At 41.3% G+C, this 15,231-nt stretch overlaps 1 protein-coding gene across 1 annotated transcript; it reads right to left on the reverse strand.

Annotated features, from left to right (window-relative positions):
* Positions 1-1,385: 1,385 nt before the first annotated feature.
* Positions 1,386-10,456, reverse strand: ftr83 (finTRIM family, member 83). The gene is made up of 7 exons (XM_029670039.2): positions 9,724-10,456; positions 9,025-9,120; positions 8,502-8,735; positions 7,505-7,664; positions 7,278-7,334; positions 6,593-6,661; positions 1,386-2,182 (listed from the first exon to the last, which is right to left on the reverse strand). The coding sequence occupies exons 1-7, from the start codon at positions 10,312-10,314 to the stop codon at positions 1,653-1,655; spliced, it is 1,737 nt and encodes a 578-aa protein (XP_029525899.1). The 5' UTR covers positions 10,315-10,456; the 3' UTR covers positions 1,386-1,652.
* Between the last annotated feature and the right edge of the window lie 4,775 nt (positions 10,457-15,231).

The following is a 15,231-nucleotide window of genomic DNA, read 5'->3' on the forward strand; positions in this document are numbered from 1 at the left end:
ATTGACTTGTCCCAGTAGTGTTGTATTGAGTTGTAGTGACATGTTTTGGGGATTTAGGCATATATACAGTGGCTGCGTTTCAAACTCAAAATAGACAGCCCTCGGCCCTAAACCCCCAGTTTTACATCGTCACATCCGAGTGTACGTTAAATGTCCCTTGCCCAAGCGAGGGAGAGTGATGATTGGAGAGGCAATGCCTTGGTGGAAATCTTGAAGTTGAGCTAAGAAAAATATGTCTAACATATCTAGCTAGCACTCCTGTCAGGTAGCTAGCTACAGTTTCCTATAGCTGGCTAGCTAGTTTTATAGTAATTTATTCTAATAAATTTCAACATTCCAAAAATTGTTTATAAATCTAGCTACGTTTTATAGGCTCACTACAAGAGTAAGCCAATTTGACAACGCTAAAATCAATGTGTATATATATTTTCTAGCAAGCTAGCTTCATATTTTTTCCTGACATGCCGAAAATGCAGCCTTGTTGATTAAATGTGACACTTCGGCCACAAGTTTGACATGTGACTACAGTTTGCAATTGAAATGTGTGTCATATCAACCCTGCAAGTTGTTCACCCGCTCCCTCAAGATAAATTGAGGGCCGAGGTGGAAACGTAAGTGAATTGGATTTCTACTTAAAATGGCAATCAATCTGCATCCGGTTTCGACTGGGATTCCTGAGAGGGAAAGTGGCTAGCGCAAGGGCTGAGGGGGTAAAAAAATGACGTGTTTGGACTGCAGCCAGTATCTATTATTTTGAAAAAAAAAGTATGTAATATATTAGATCAATAAAAACAAAGGCAATTAATATACCTATTTTTATTTCTCGCTTTAACTCGGTAACTGTTTTACAATCACCAATCGCTTCATGGTAACATCCCTATATGCAGTTTCATTCCTGTCCTGCATCTCATTTCAGAAGTATCTTTGATATTTCTGGGTGGTGTAATCTCGAAGATGCATATCGTTCCTTTTAGCGGAAGAAGGCTATACTGACTGTCGAATTGAAACTTAAATGAACATTTATATGAAGCGGAAAAAGTAGCCGGTTTACAGTGAGTCGGCTATTTCAACAATGGCCGGCCCTTATGGAAAACATTTTATATAAAGACCTTTCTTCCAGGTCTTCCATTATGGCAGTAAGGGTCATCCTAGCTTTACAGTTCCTATTACGATTATTCCAAATCAATTATTGGGTTGAATGCACACGCGACAGAAATACTATATTAATATAAAATAAACGTGTATTACACATTCCAGTTTCTCTGTGTGATACATGTATATACAACTTCAGGTGTATTTTATTCATCTGATCCATAGAGTATATTCGTTTATCAAATATATTAGTTGACACTTCACTTCATATTAGTTGACACTTTGATTATGAAAACATTATAGATAACATGTTTATTCCTTTACTCACCAAACCCAATTGGTCGGAGATATCTCTCTCTAGCTGATGATTTATATACAGTATAAAACATGAATTCAAACCTCAATAGAACAAAGTAAAACATTGCCAAGAACACCAGTACAATTTGAGAAAAGGGGATACTAAACAAGTCAAATTACAAATGCAATTATATTACTTGAATCACAATACGTATGATGACCGATACATGGACAATCGTAATTTAATCATAGGTAATATAATATTATGACAGCTGACGGATGGTGACCGCTGACTCATACCAGACCCAAAAGCCTGGGTAGACAGGCTCAGCAAAAGAGGCCTTGAAGCGGTGTATGAGAGACATGGTGTCCCCCACAGTGTAGAATGAGAGGGTGCCTGCTGAGTGGTCCAGGAAAACACCTATCCTGGAGGAGTAGGGTGCATTGATTTCCAACTGGTCTTTACCATATCGGGCAGAATAACTGGAATCGGAGCAGAAAAGGCTCCAGGACTTGCGGTTGTAGCCGATGCGGCAGCTGTCCCCGTAGCCTACTCTCTTGATGCCCTTGTAGGTGACGCCCACGGAGGCCCCCTCTCCACTCCACTCCACCTCCCAGTAGTAGGCACCTCCAGACAGGGGCTCTTTGCAGAGAACCTGGGGCAGGCAGTCAAACCTGGAGGCACTGTCAGCATAGTCCTGCGGTTCTCTCTTCAGGGCTGCCTTCCTGTTGCCTCTAGACAGGTATAGCTGGCGGTAGGCTGTGTTGGGGTCCAGGGTGAGAGCGCAGGCATCTGAGAGAGGAGAGAGAGAAGGCATGTCATGAGTGAGTGCCACTGTGTGAACTGAATGCTCTTCTTTCCTGTGGGCTTGATCATTTTAACCCTTAATACCCATACAATACTAGAAATTACAAGGTTAGTTATGGAATGTAAAAGGTTGTTTAAAACCAATACTATACACAATTATACAAAACATTGGCTGCATTTAGACAGGTAGCCCCATTCTGATATGTTTTTCACTAATTGGTCTTTTGACCAATCAGATCAGCTCTAAAACATATTTAATGTGATTGGTCAAAATACCAATTAGTGGGATATTTTTTTAGAATTGGGCTGCCTGTCTAAACACAGCTCAAGTCCCAGATTTAAGTACCCTATCGTCTAGCACATCTCCAATCTGAAATGTCAAAAAGGTCAGACGTAGTTAGTTGAATTACCACAAATATAATATTGCAAATGCTACCAGTCATTCAAGTCAGCAAAGTGACCTTGAGTTTCACCAGACAAACTAAGGGCGAGTAACGTAGCCTGGTCCCAGGTCCGTCTGTGCTGTTTTGCCAACTCCTCTGGTAATTCTCATGCATTGGCAAGGCAGGACAAACAGATCTGGGACCAGGACACCAGGCTATGATTAATGGGACCCTGCAAGATTGTAGTTGATCTTATTAGATTTGTCCTGCATGTCCAGTATGGGGTTCATGTCTATCCCAATATCCATTTGGAATTCAGTTAATTCAGACAATATACTGTTCAGAGAATTAAAAAATATATATTTGGTGATAAAAGCAATATTCTTTCAATTATGGATGTAATAAAAGTAATTTTCTTTCAATTATGGATACATTTCAGGAAAGTGCTTCTGCCTTCTTGATCTTTGCCTTTACCAAGAATGGTAATTGAGGTTCTTATAAATCATTATGATTACACATTCGTTTTGTAACACATTTGATAGGACTATTAAGGCTTTTCAAATTCCACAAGAGAATAACTAGTGTTGCAATAATTTTTCTAAAATGACTTGCAATTATTACAATAATTTTTACCGACAATTGTCTTTAGTGTTGGTATGCCCATGGATGTAAAATAACAAGCAGGACCCACAGGGAACCCCCCCGTCCCCAGGAGACCCTCTGTAAAACCATTCCCCCTTCCCTGACCCCCCCTCACTATAATTACAGAGTTGTAGCCGCAGCCTTATATATGGAATCTCTTCAGCAGCATATTTTGTCTTAAAAAACATAAATAAGTTCACAATTCTGAACATTACAATTAAGTTAGCAGACTTGATGAATAAGGGTGGGTAATGATGGAAATGGTTTAATGAAAACAAGATATGACATACAGTGCATTCGGAAAGTATTCAGACCCCTTGACTTTTTCCACATTTTGTTACGTTACAGCCTTATTCTAAAATGGATTAAATTGTTCCCCCCCTCAATCTACACACAATACCCCATGTTTGCAAATTTATTTAAAATTAAAACTGAAATATCACATTAACATAAATATTCAGACCCTTTACTCAGTACTTTGTTGAAGCACCTTTGGCAGTGATTACAGCCTTGAGTCTTCTTGGGTATGATGCTACAAGCTTGACACACCTGTATTTGGGGAGTTTCTCCCACTCTTCTCTGCATATCCTCTAAAGCTCTATCAGGTTGGATAGGGAGCGTTGCTGCACAGCTATTTTCAGGTCTCTCCAGAGATGTTCAAATCGGGTTCAAGTCTGGGCTCTGGCTGGGCCACTCAAGGACATTCAGAGACTTGTCCCGAAGCCACTTCTGCGTGTCATGGCTGTGTGCTTAGGGATGATGTCCTGTTGGAAGTTGAATCTTTGCCCAAGTCTGAGGTTCTGAGCGCTCTGAAAGAGGTTTTCATCAAGGATCTCTCTGTACTTTACTGCGTTCATCTTTCCATTGATCCTGATTAGTCTCTCAGTTCCTGCTGCTGAAAAACAGCCACAGCATGATGCTGCCAACACCATGCTTCACCGTAGGGATGGTACCAGGTATCCTCCAGACGTGACAATTGGCATTCAGGCCAAAAAGTTAAATCATGGTTTCATCAGACCAGAGAATCTTGTTTGTCATGGTCTGAATGTCCTTTTGGTTGCTTTTGACAAACTCCAAGCGGGCTCTTTTACTGAGGAGTGGCTTCCGTCTGGCCACTCTACCATAAAGGCCTGATTGGTGGAGTGCTGCAGAGATGGTTGTCCTTCTGGAAGGTTCTTCCATCTCCACAGAGGAACTCTGGTGCTTTGTCAGAGTGAACATCGGGTTCTTGGTCCCCTCCCTGAACAAGGCCCTGCTCCCCCGATTGCTCAGTTTGGCTGGGCGTCCAGCTCTAGGAAGAGTCTTGGTGGTTCCAAACTTCTTCCATTTAAGAATGATGGAGGCCACTGTGTTCTTGGGGACCTTCAATGCTGCAGAAATGTTTTGGTACCCTTTCCCAGATCTGTGCTTCAACAAAATCCTGTCTCGGAGCTCTACGGACAATTCCTTTGACCTCATGCCTTGGTTTTTGCTCTGACATGCACTGTCAACTGTGGGACCTTATATAGACAGGTTTGTGCCTTTCAAAGTCATGTCCAATCAATTGAATTTACCAAAGGTGGACTCCAACATCAAGGATAATCAATGGAAACAGGATGGACCTGTGCTCAATTTAGAATCTCATATCAAAGAGTCTGAATACTTATGTAAATAAGGTTTCAGTTTTCTTTATTTGTAATACATTTGCAAACATTTATAAAAAACGGTTTTCGCTTTGTTATTATGGGGTATTGTGTGTAGATAGATGAGGAACAAATTGTATTTAATCAATTTTAGAATAAGGCTGTAATGTAACAAAATGTGGAAAAACGGAAGAGGTCTGAACACTTTCTGAATACACTGCATATAAACAACTTTTAGAAAGCTCATGTTCTGAGCTAGCCATTAAAAGTATGGTCCTCAGATCCAAGTGAATCTGAACAACCCTTTAACTGGAACAGAGTATGGAAAAATATGACCTTGACATCCCATAATCTGAGCCATCAATTTACACTTTATTTGAACTGTATTTAACACCAAGGAAAGTTATATGATGAAATTGGCCCCATGCCTAACTGTTCACTGTGTGCCCTAAATCAGGTAGGCACAGTCCTTCATATAATGTGGGTGTGAACTGCAGTTAAATGCTTCTGGGACAAAGTTACAAATTTTTTTCAAAGTGCATGAATGTAAATGTTCAATCTGCTATGTTATATTACTTAACGGTGATAGCTCCTTGAATCTCTCAGATGATTACTGCTGGCAGGGGGAAGGCATGATATGGGGAGGGTTCTCTGGTCTCTGGGAGGAAATGGGAAGGGAGGGAGGATGTAAAAGCATCCTCAGTTGACAAGGAACCTTGGCTGTTTAAGGGAGTGGGCACTGACAACTAACCTGTGTTGCTAGACGGGGTGGAAAACATGGTTACATACCAATTGTACTATTACAAAATCCTTTTTGATCAAAATAATTATTTCTGTATGTATTTCTTACTTTTAAAAAAAAGTTGTGGAGCCCATAGGTACATGTTATATAAACTGAATATATGAATTGACACTGTACCTGTAAACCACCAAACAAAAAAATTCTGAAATATAAACTTGTGACCCTGCAGGACAGGTGTGCACCAGCATGCAGGTAGAGTAGAACAGCTACAGTAGCTCATGTACTATAGACTTGGTTCACCTGGCTGTGCTGCTGTGTGTGCCTGCACCCCCTCAGCCAGGTCAGAACTGGTGGTACTCTCTGTAGCCACGGCTAGGACGAGATGACCGACCACTCGGCCCATCTGGTCTGGAAGATCGACCACTTGGCCTATCATCTGGAATACCACCGGAGGCAGAGCCATTTATTTACATGTATAGCTCGGACCACAGTTATTCAAATCTGCTTGTGACCGATGTTTCCCTTTCCGCTTGCTCAGTACGCACTTCTATTCTATACCTGGTTTGTCCTATTCAGAGCAGGTTTTAAACTTGCTGAAGCTGTAGTGTCCAATAGTTGTAGTAGTCAAGTAACGTAGCTTAGAAAGATTTGCCAACACAGTGATGTCATTCTGTATAACCCTTTTACAAACCTATACTCCCACTCACCGCAGTAAACCGGTATAAAGTTCATTGAGCATGCCCACTTACAAACCTAGTATCTAAGGAATGTGGTAAGACTACTCCCATCACAGCACTAGCCTGTTTCCATGTGGGCTGGGCGCCAGGTAGTATTTTAGACTAACTCCTGTCTGTTATAGTGGTTTTAACGCAATTTATGAACAGTAGTTCACACTTAAATGATCAAATAGTATGAATAATTAAATTGCACGAGAATGAACCCTGAGTCCTATAGTATTTGATTAGGTAAGTATAGTCACAGAAGGTGAATCATTAAATAGACGTACATTTCAGGAAGTCTTCTCTGTGCTGGGGCTCCTGGCTTGGTGTCTTGTACACAGCAACAACTGCATCGGCTACAAAGAGAAGGAAATGCAAAAGAAAACAAAAAACATACACAACACTGTATTTGGATTGTACAATATAGCCTGATACTGCATGCATGGAAATTTACTTTACAATCTTGGGACTTATTAGTGTTTCGGATATCCCCAGAAAATCCAACTTTAATGAGTGTGTGTTTGTGTAGAATTGCTTGATGCGTGTGTGGTGTTCTAAGAGAGTTAACTTATCAGCCAATGTAAATATTCTGGGCCACTTGAGCCACCACCTGACCTTTGAGTGCCCTCTAATAAAAATCAAGGTGCTCAGACTACTTTACTATTCCAACAATAATAGAGGAACCATTTTGTTTTCTTACTCACAGCAGAGCAATAAGGAAATTCTAATCACTCAAGGAGCCATTTGAAATTCAGATTATGCCGTGATTGTCCTGTGAAAATGTTATTACTGGAATTTAGCTACAACACAAGGCAAGCCCATATTTCCTCAGCAACCACCTAACAATGTTGTTTGGGGTTTTGATGGAGGCCTGGTGGAGTGGTGGGCTCGATATTCTTGTTTTTGAACTAATACCATTCCAAGTATTTTCCAGAATGAGATCAGTGGGGAGTTTCATGTTGATTGACTCACCTTTCACAGTATTTCTCCTTTTGGCTTCATCCAGTTGGCAGAAAGGCATTTTGTTCACTGAAACAGGAAAAGTTCTGGTTGAGTAAATATTCTCTATAAGAGTATACTGTAAATTACTGAAGCATTTCCAAGTCCATGGTTTTAAAAAGGACAAAAGCCTGGGGTTTAATCTATTCAGCAATTGCAGTAACTAACTGAAGTTACAGTGCATTATCTCACTGCCTCACCAGTCTTGGCCACTTTGACCAGCTCCTCATTGCTGATGTCATGGAGATGGACCTTCATCTCAGAGACAGCCTTGGTGACGGGTCCGAAGGAGAAGTAGGGGTTCACTGAGACTGTGGGCAGCTCCTCAGCCTCCGTCTGAGCGATTAGCATGTGGTAGCTCTACAACAGAGAGGTGATGACACATTAATAATTTGAATTGGCTCGTGTCATTTCCTGGCTTCATATTTCCTGGCTTGAATTATTATAGACAGGTTGGTTGTTTAACAACAAAACCGACGCGTGTGCAACTATGGGTCAAAACAGACTGGGTTGGCTTAAATTGTTGACATGTAACTATTTAGTCTTCAATGTTCATTTAAAAACAAATGCATTTGCACAATTGTTGTCTCAAATACATCATTGCAGTTGTTGGTTAGCAAGCTAGTGAATTTTTGCCATATTAGCATAGACGTGACATCAAAACAAGACATGGTATCAAAAATAAAGATAAAACTAGCCACATTGCAGCTTCTTATCATTGTTACCATCTGGCCATCCAGAATCACAACAACACACGGCCTTCTGCCGCATTGAAGCGGCAGGAGCATTGGGCCAGTAACCGAAAGGTCGTCAGTTCGAATCCTGAGCCAACTAGGTGACACATCTGTCAATGTGCCCTTGAGCAAGGCACTTAACCCAAATTGTGCAAAGAGTTCTAGTTATTTTTGGGTGATGAGCTTGGCGGGCCACTCAAATATGAGATATATAGTGTTAGGGGGAAGGCAATGTTTAAAATGGCTTGTGTCATTCCTTGGCTTGAGCCCAAATATTATAGTAGTTGTTTTAGGGTGAGGGGTGTTAGACTTTAAAGCCCGAGAGAACTAGCACCTCTGAACATCATTTGCGAACCAAGTGCTCACAGATTTTACGGTGGTTCCTAAAACAAAGCGCACCTGAACGATCGCAAGACAAACGCTAGAACCACATTCGGTGCGATGTGTGCAAGCCTTTAGTCACCTGGATAAAGTGTATGTGGTCCTCTGTGCGTGACAGCTGTGTGATCTCGTTGTCTCGCTTCTTGAGGTCAGCGATCTCGTGGGTCAGACGCTCGAGGTGACCCTCAGCGTTGTTCAGTGCTGCCCTCTTATTGGAGGAAATTAGCTTGGTCATTTCCTGTTGCATCCTCTCGATGGAACGCATCATGTCGCCAAACAACTTCTCACACTCCTGCATAGCCCTCTGGGCTGAGCTCTGGAGAGGAAAGGGGCACACTTAATGGGCATACTGTTAAAATCTCTAAAGCATTTTGGGTTGTACCAATACACCCAGGAGGTCAGTCATAATGGAACTCTATTGGTGATGTATTGATATTTGTGATCATGAAATCTCTTGGTGGGAAAATATAATTTGTCTCTCCAGGACACACATTAGAAATATACACTGTGAGTACACCTACAGTATGTTTAGTATGACTTAACAGTATATTGTAATTGTGTAATTTCACAACCCACTGTGTTTTATGTGCTATAGAGACATGTACCTTGAGTGAATCCACAGCTTGTTTCAGCTCCTCCATCTGCTTAAGCCTCTCATGGATCCTCTCCTGGATCTCTGCCTGGGTGGCACCCAGACGTTGCTATGGATGGAGGACACAGGACGTCAGTGACATAGCCCCACAAGTCAGACAATTGTTTCCAAAATATTCCAAATACTGATCAACCTAAATGCTACAGACAAAAATCGTGGCTGAGTGAAGTGGCATCTTTTTCCTCCCCATTCATGTAATTTGAAATGGCCTTCAAAATGCATTATTACAATGTGCATTAGGTTCAGACAGTGCAGTAATAAAATCTAGCCAATAGTAGTTATTGGAATAGAAGGTTGCAACACCCCACCCCAGCCCACACACATTTACAGTAACTGCTTTCACTCATGTGGGTGGATCTAACTGATTGCCTGAAGTATTTGTTTTTGGGGCTTGGCTGATACTAGCTACTCTATTCCAACAATTAACCTGTCGCTCTCAGTCACACAACTGCAGTCAATTGGCTACAGAAACCTTATGGTTTTTAAAAGGCAAATGATTGAAAAGCCTAGAAAAAAGTAGTCATTTTTTCCCCCCTGTTACACGAATGGCGTTTGTCATTTAACAATACAGAACATCAACTACTTCAAAGAGATAAATCATCGTAATCGTAATATAAAAGTTTGAATAAAAAATCATTCAAAGCCGTTTTACCTGTTCTTCTGACCTCTCCTGTTCGGCAGATACCATGTCGTGACCTTTGTGCTCCTTCACAGTGCACAGAACACAGATACACATCTGGTCCGTCTTGCAGAAGAGCTCCAGACCCTTCTGATGCTGGGGGCAAATCTGTCTGTCCAGATGGCCGATCTCATCCACCAGCTTGTGCCTCTTGAAGGCAGGGTTCTCATAGTGGGGCTTTAGATGCCTCTCACAGTAGGACGCCAGGCACATCAGGCATGTCTTGATGGCTTTGTGCTTCTTCCCAATACAGATATCACATCCCACATCTTGTGGTCCGGCGTAGTTGTAGTCTGGGTCTGGAGGTGGAGGAGGGTAGGTCTCAGACATCCTGGGATGCGAGTGGGTTGAGTGTGTGGAGGAGCGGGAGGTCTGGAGGCGGCGCGGGGTGGGTCTCTTGTTGTAGGTGACCCGACAACGTGGGCAGTTGTAGGAACCGGTGTGGTCAGCGTGGTCCCAGTAGGTCTTCAGGCAGATGGAGCAGAAGATGTGGCCGCACGGGATGGAGACTGGGTCCCTCAGGTCTTCCTTACACAGATGGCAGCTCTCCTGGTCAGTAGACATGGGGATTGACTGATGCACCCTGGTGCTGTTAGGTTCTTGGTAGTAGTAGGCGAAAGACGAAGTGAGACTGTCAAATTTTTGGTCTGTCCTGTCCGTCAGGTCTGAGCAAAGTGAGCAACAGGTGCTTCCGCAGCATGTTATATAAAGTAAACAGTCAGGGAGGGAAGGAGACTAAACTGGTTAAGCAGAAACTAGTAAAACGTGGGTGGGGCCAGGTGAGGACAGAGTGTCAATGGAACCATTCAACAGCCGTCAATCAGGAAGAGGAGTGTGAATACAGAAAGTGAGAGGAATGATTGAATTGTGTGATCTCAGGTTTGAACTTTGTTTTGACAGTACTACAAATAGATACTGTAGTTACAAATACAGATAACTGTTGGTTTCCATAATTTCCAACAGGGACTCTATCCCAGACACAGCTCACATTTTGACCCTTGTGGTGTTTGTTTATGCAGTGCAATATTTTTATTTAACATGTGACATAAAACATGGTTCACTGCACACAGTTTAATTTCACATTGGATTTCCCTGCACATCTAATAATGTAAGATACGTGTCACACTGGACTTCACTGCACATCTAATGAAGTACCAACATCAGTTGTACACAAGTGATACGTTTCTTTGATAAGTCACACTACAAAAGGGTAAACTATTAGTCTAACCCACTAAATGACAAGAAGTGGTTTGTGGTTTGTCTAATCTTTTAAAATTCAGCCATGTTTCAATACTAAAAACCAAGGACAAAAAAACTGGTTGGAGTTGCCTTTTTATCAACAGCACAATTACTAAATATTCCATTAGAATCCTTACCATTAAATCACAATACAGTTTGCAGAGGTTACTTGAATTTTTTTTTAAACAAACTTACAAATAGGGCATCTTTCACACTAGTTCTAAAGTCTGGCCCGATGCTTCGATGAATCCATCAACACCTCGACAATGACAAAACATGTTAGATACATTGTATACACAATTCCATCATACAAGTAGATTTGCAGATCAGTTAAGGTCTACCTTCAGCGTGACAAACAAACACATGGCCAACAGAATCTCAGGTAAGATGGCTTTCCATTTGGCTGATTCCATTTCCCTCATTACTGCCACTTATTGGTAGACCTCTAACAATGCCCGATCTATATTACAATATTTTAAACATTAAACACATTCTTCTAAAATGCATTCTAATTTTAAATGAACTCTCTGTCAGTTCATGGAAACAAAAAAGATCAATGACCATATATCTCAAATGCCATAGGGAATACATATTTTTTTCTCAGGAGGCATAGGGAGGGGGCATGTTTTTGCATGTAAGAATTGTCCATAGCGAGATGAATCTGAATCTGTTAACATTGTCACTGATAAATGTGGCCCCTAGTTCAGGAGTTTGGCTTCAGAGTATTGCTGCTGGTTGATAGCCTCCAGCTTGTAGTGAGGTCATGGCTGTGGGGAAGAGTGATATGATGGATGCCCACTCAGGTCCAGGTACACACTGACCTCTTGGTACTTGGAGAGCTAAAGCCTGGTTGCAAATCAAAGAGGGGAGGGTAAAGAAGACATTTTTTGTGGACTTTTCTTTAGAGTGACTAATGACAAAATGAATCCCCTTGCCCTTCCGCTATAAATTAAGTTGGCTGGTTGGAATCTGGCTTGAGCAACAGGAAGTGACTTGCAATAGGTGTTCATCACCCTGCTATGCGATTGAGAGCAGTTAATTATCAACTGTTTATTTCCCATTTCCCTTCCACTCATTTCCCCTCAATCCAAATCCTGATTCTAATTGGATTTTATTTTTTTCTCCACATTTCTCCTCTTCACATCAGCCTAAACATTCCTCTGTCCATTCCAAGATGGCTGTCAGCTTGTTAGCTCTGTGGAGTTTCAGGGTTGTTAAAAATGAAGAATGTAATGTGACCAGGCTAGATGGCCCAGATAACACCAGTGAAAGAAAAAGAAAACTGCTTTAAAAAAGTACATTGTGTTAGTCAGAGCATAGTGGCTATATTCTACACACCAAATGTCATTGTTATAGGGTCTGCAAGTCATCCTGAACAAGTACTGTAGCTGACATGCTACTCACAAAATGTCCAGTGTCATGTTTGAAGGGATGGTTGCAAGAGATTATTGCACATGAGGTGATCTGGTCAGTTTTTTGTGTTGTAGAATGTAGGTAGAGATTGAAATCTAGGTTAAAAAAAAAAAAAATCCAGTTTCTTTACAACTCTCTAATTCTAAGTTTGGGGTTTCAGTGTCTGACAGTTTTAGGAGAAGCCTTGATATTTTTTATAGCTGGCTCACTCACAGCAGTAGTGCTGTTACAATTATCCAGTTTGTAAATCTGTGAATCTTGCACACACAAAACAGAAGACAGCAATGCTTTATTTATTGGTTGGATTGACTCTGTACTTTGTTTGGGTATACCAAACATTAGGAACACCCCCTCACCCTCTTTTGCCCTCAGAACAGTCTCAATTTGTCGGGGCATAGACTCTACTACAAGGTTTTCGAAAGCGTTCCACAGGGATGCTGGCCCATGTTGACTCCAATGTTTCCCACAGTGTTAAGTTGGTTGGATGTCCTTTGGGTGGTGGACCATTCTTGATACACACGGGAAACTGTTGAGCGTAAAACAAAACAGCAGCATTGCAGTTCTTGACACAAACCGGTGCACTTGACACCTATTACCATACCCAGTTCAAAGGCATCTTTTGTCTTGCTCATTCACCCTCTGAATGGCACCCATACACAATCCATGTCTTACATTGTCTCAATGGATTCACTGGTTGCTTTCATACATTTCCATGCAGAGCCAATGTTAAATCTACAACCTACATTTGCATAATACATTTCTGTTTTCCAGGTACTTTTCCAAGTGAACTGTCCAAAGTACCACACAAATGTCATAAAAAATATCCACATCAACAATTGTCCCTTTTTGCCCCTATTTGTTGTGGAGGGCTGTTCTGCAGTGTGCAGCAACAACCTGTTCCCTGTGATCTGGCCCCTGTCCAGACTCCTCCTTGCCAGCCCTGTGTATCTGCCAGCCAGCACTAACAAAGGTAACCATTGTTCCAAGGCAACACTTGTAAATACTTTGTCTCTCTCCATATTCTGACCAATCACACACAGACACAGCTGGGTCTTTGACTTCTAGGTTGCGTATCAAATGGCACCCAATTCCCTACACAGTTCACTACCTTGACCAGCAACCTATGAGCCCTAGTGCACTATATAGGTATTAGGGAGCCATTTAGGAAGTAATCCTACACTCACACAGCCATTTTGTAATTTCTTACTCACTGACTCTCCACAACAACATCCCCTGACTGAAATCTCCTGGTTACCCCCGGTTACCCCTCACTACACCTGATGCAAGAGAATGTTTGGTTTAATGAATGTTGACCTTTCACCTTGTAAACCGTAGGGTTTTATGCCTGACTGATCAAAAGACATAACTAGGACATGTTTATGCATTTATGACAACCGAACTGCTTCCTCACCCAATAACTTTGAGTGATGGGCATTAGTCTTTGAGTTTATTAAGTACATTGCAGGCCTTGTGCATTGCTTTTCATAAAAATGGGAAGTGTCTGTACCTAATCAGATGAGCCTAACTTGTATACCTGTGTGTTGTTAACTAGATATGTTTTTCTTCACATAAATCAAGACCATGCATTTGGCAGTGTATGACCCTTTCCATCATAGTCTGTCTCTCTCTCTCTCATTAATCAATAAGGAAAACAGAGGGCTGCTTTTACTCTGGATTGGTCTACTTTCCTGGTATCTGATCCACACAAAAAAAAGAGGAAGAGAAACTGGCTTATCAGAAACCTGACCAAATATGGAGAGAGGCGAAACTATCTCTAAAGTGCAATGATGTAAGATATGCAATGAGGGAGGAGTTGCGTCCACGGCCTTACGCAACCGGTTGTTTCGGTGGCCCTGTAATTTAAATAATTGTAAATTTAGTATGCCTATCAACTCTTCTGGAATAAGATAATTCAGCAAACCATTTTATCTCTAAGGTCCACTACCTCACACATTACCTTGTGGCTACAGGGTAATGGCTTCTCATTTAGGTCCTCTTTAGTGAACTAGTGAGAGAGAGAAATGTGTACTACAGTATGGCAACATCCTTGGCCCAATAGGAAACCCAGGTGTAAATTGAAATGCAAATGAGATAATTAGTTCATGATGTCAGAATTTATCCAGAATTCTAGGGTGAGAATGGGCCATCCCACTGGGCACACACGTTAATTCAATGTCTATTCCATGTTGGTTTCATTGAAACAATGTTTATTCAACCAGTGTGTGCCCAGTGTGATGGGTCTTTAAAGCGAAACCAGCAGTTGAAACATTAACAAAGCATCCTCCCGGTCCCTGTTTCCATAGAAAGCTGAGGGATGGGCCTGGAGAAATGTATCAAAGAAATGTCAGCAACTCTGGTATGCTCCCATGGTGAATTAATCAGACACACAAAAAAAGACAACGTTTTGATCCGAGTTTGATCTTCGTCAGGTCATAGACAAATTAATAAACAGAGCTATGGATGCAAGGACTGACCATCCATGATATCAAAAATAGTTTTACCATGTTTTGAAGCTATATAGTGTTAGTTTACATTTACTATGTTTACAAACATTGTAGTACAACAAGCTTATATTTGGGGTTCTGATTGGGTATGACACTTGAAATAAGCTCACAAGTTATATTCTTCAAGTATCAATGGGTACATATAATTAATTTTTAATTACAAAAATGTATGTAGCAACTGCAGATTGCCCCTTTAAAGGCTTACTCTTTAAAGCCTTTGTAATATTACTAAATAAGCCTGTCATGGGAGAAAGAGGATAGGATGACACTTGGCAATATAGAAACCAAGGTGTGTTTCTTGAAAGATGGACTCTGCTGGTTTTAG

Source organism: Oncorhynchus nerka, linkage group LG10 (genome assembly GCF_034236695.1).
Source record: "Oncorhynchus nerka isolate Pitt River linkage group LG10, Oner_Uvic_2.0, whole genome shotgun sequence".
Classification (NCBI taxonomy): Eukaryota; Metazoa; Chordata; class Actinopteri; order Salmoniformes; family Salmonidae; genus Oncorhynchus; species Oncorhynchus nerka.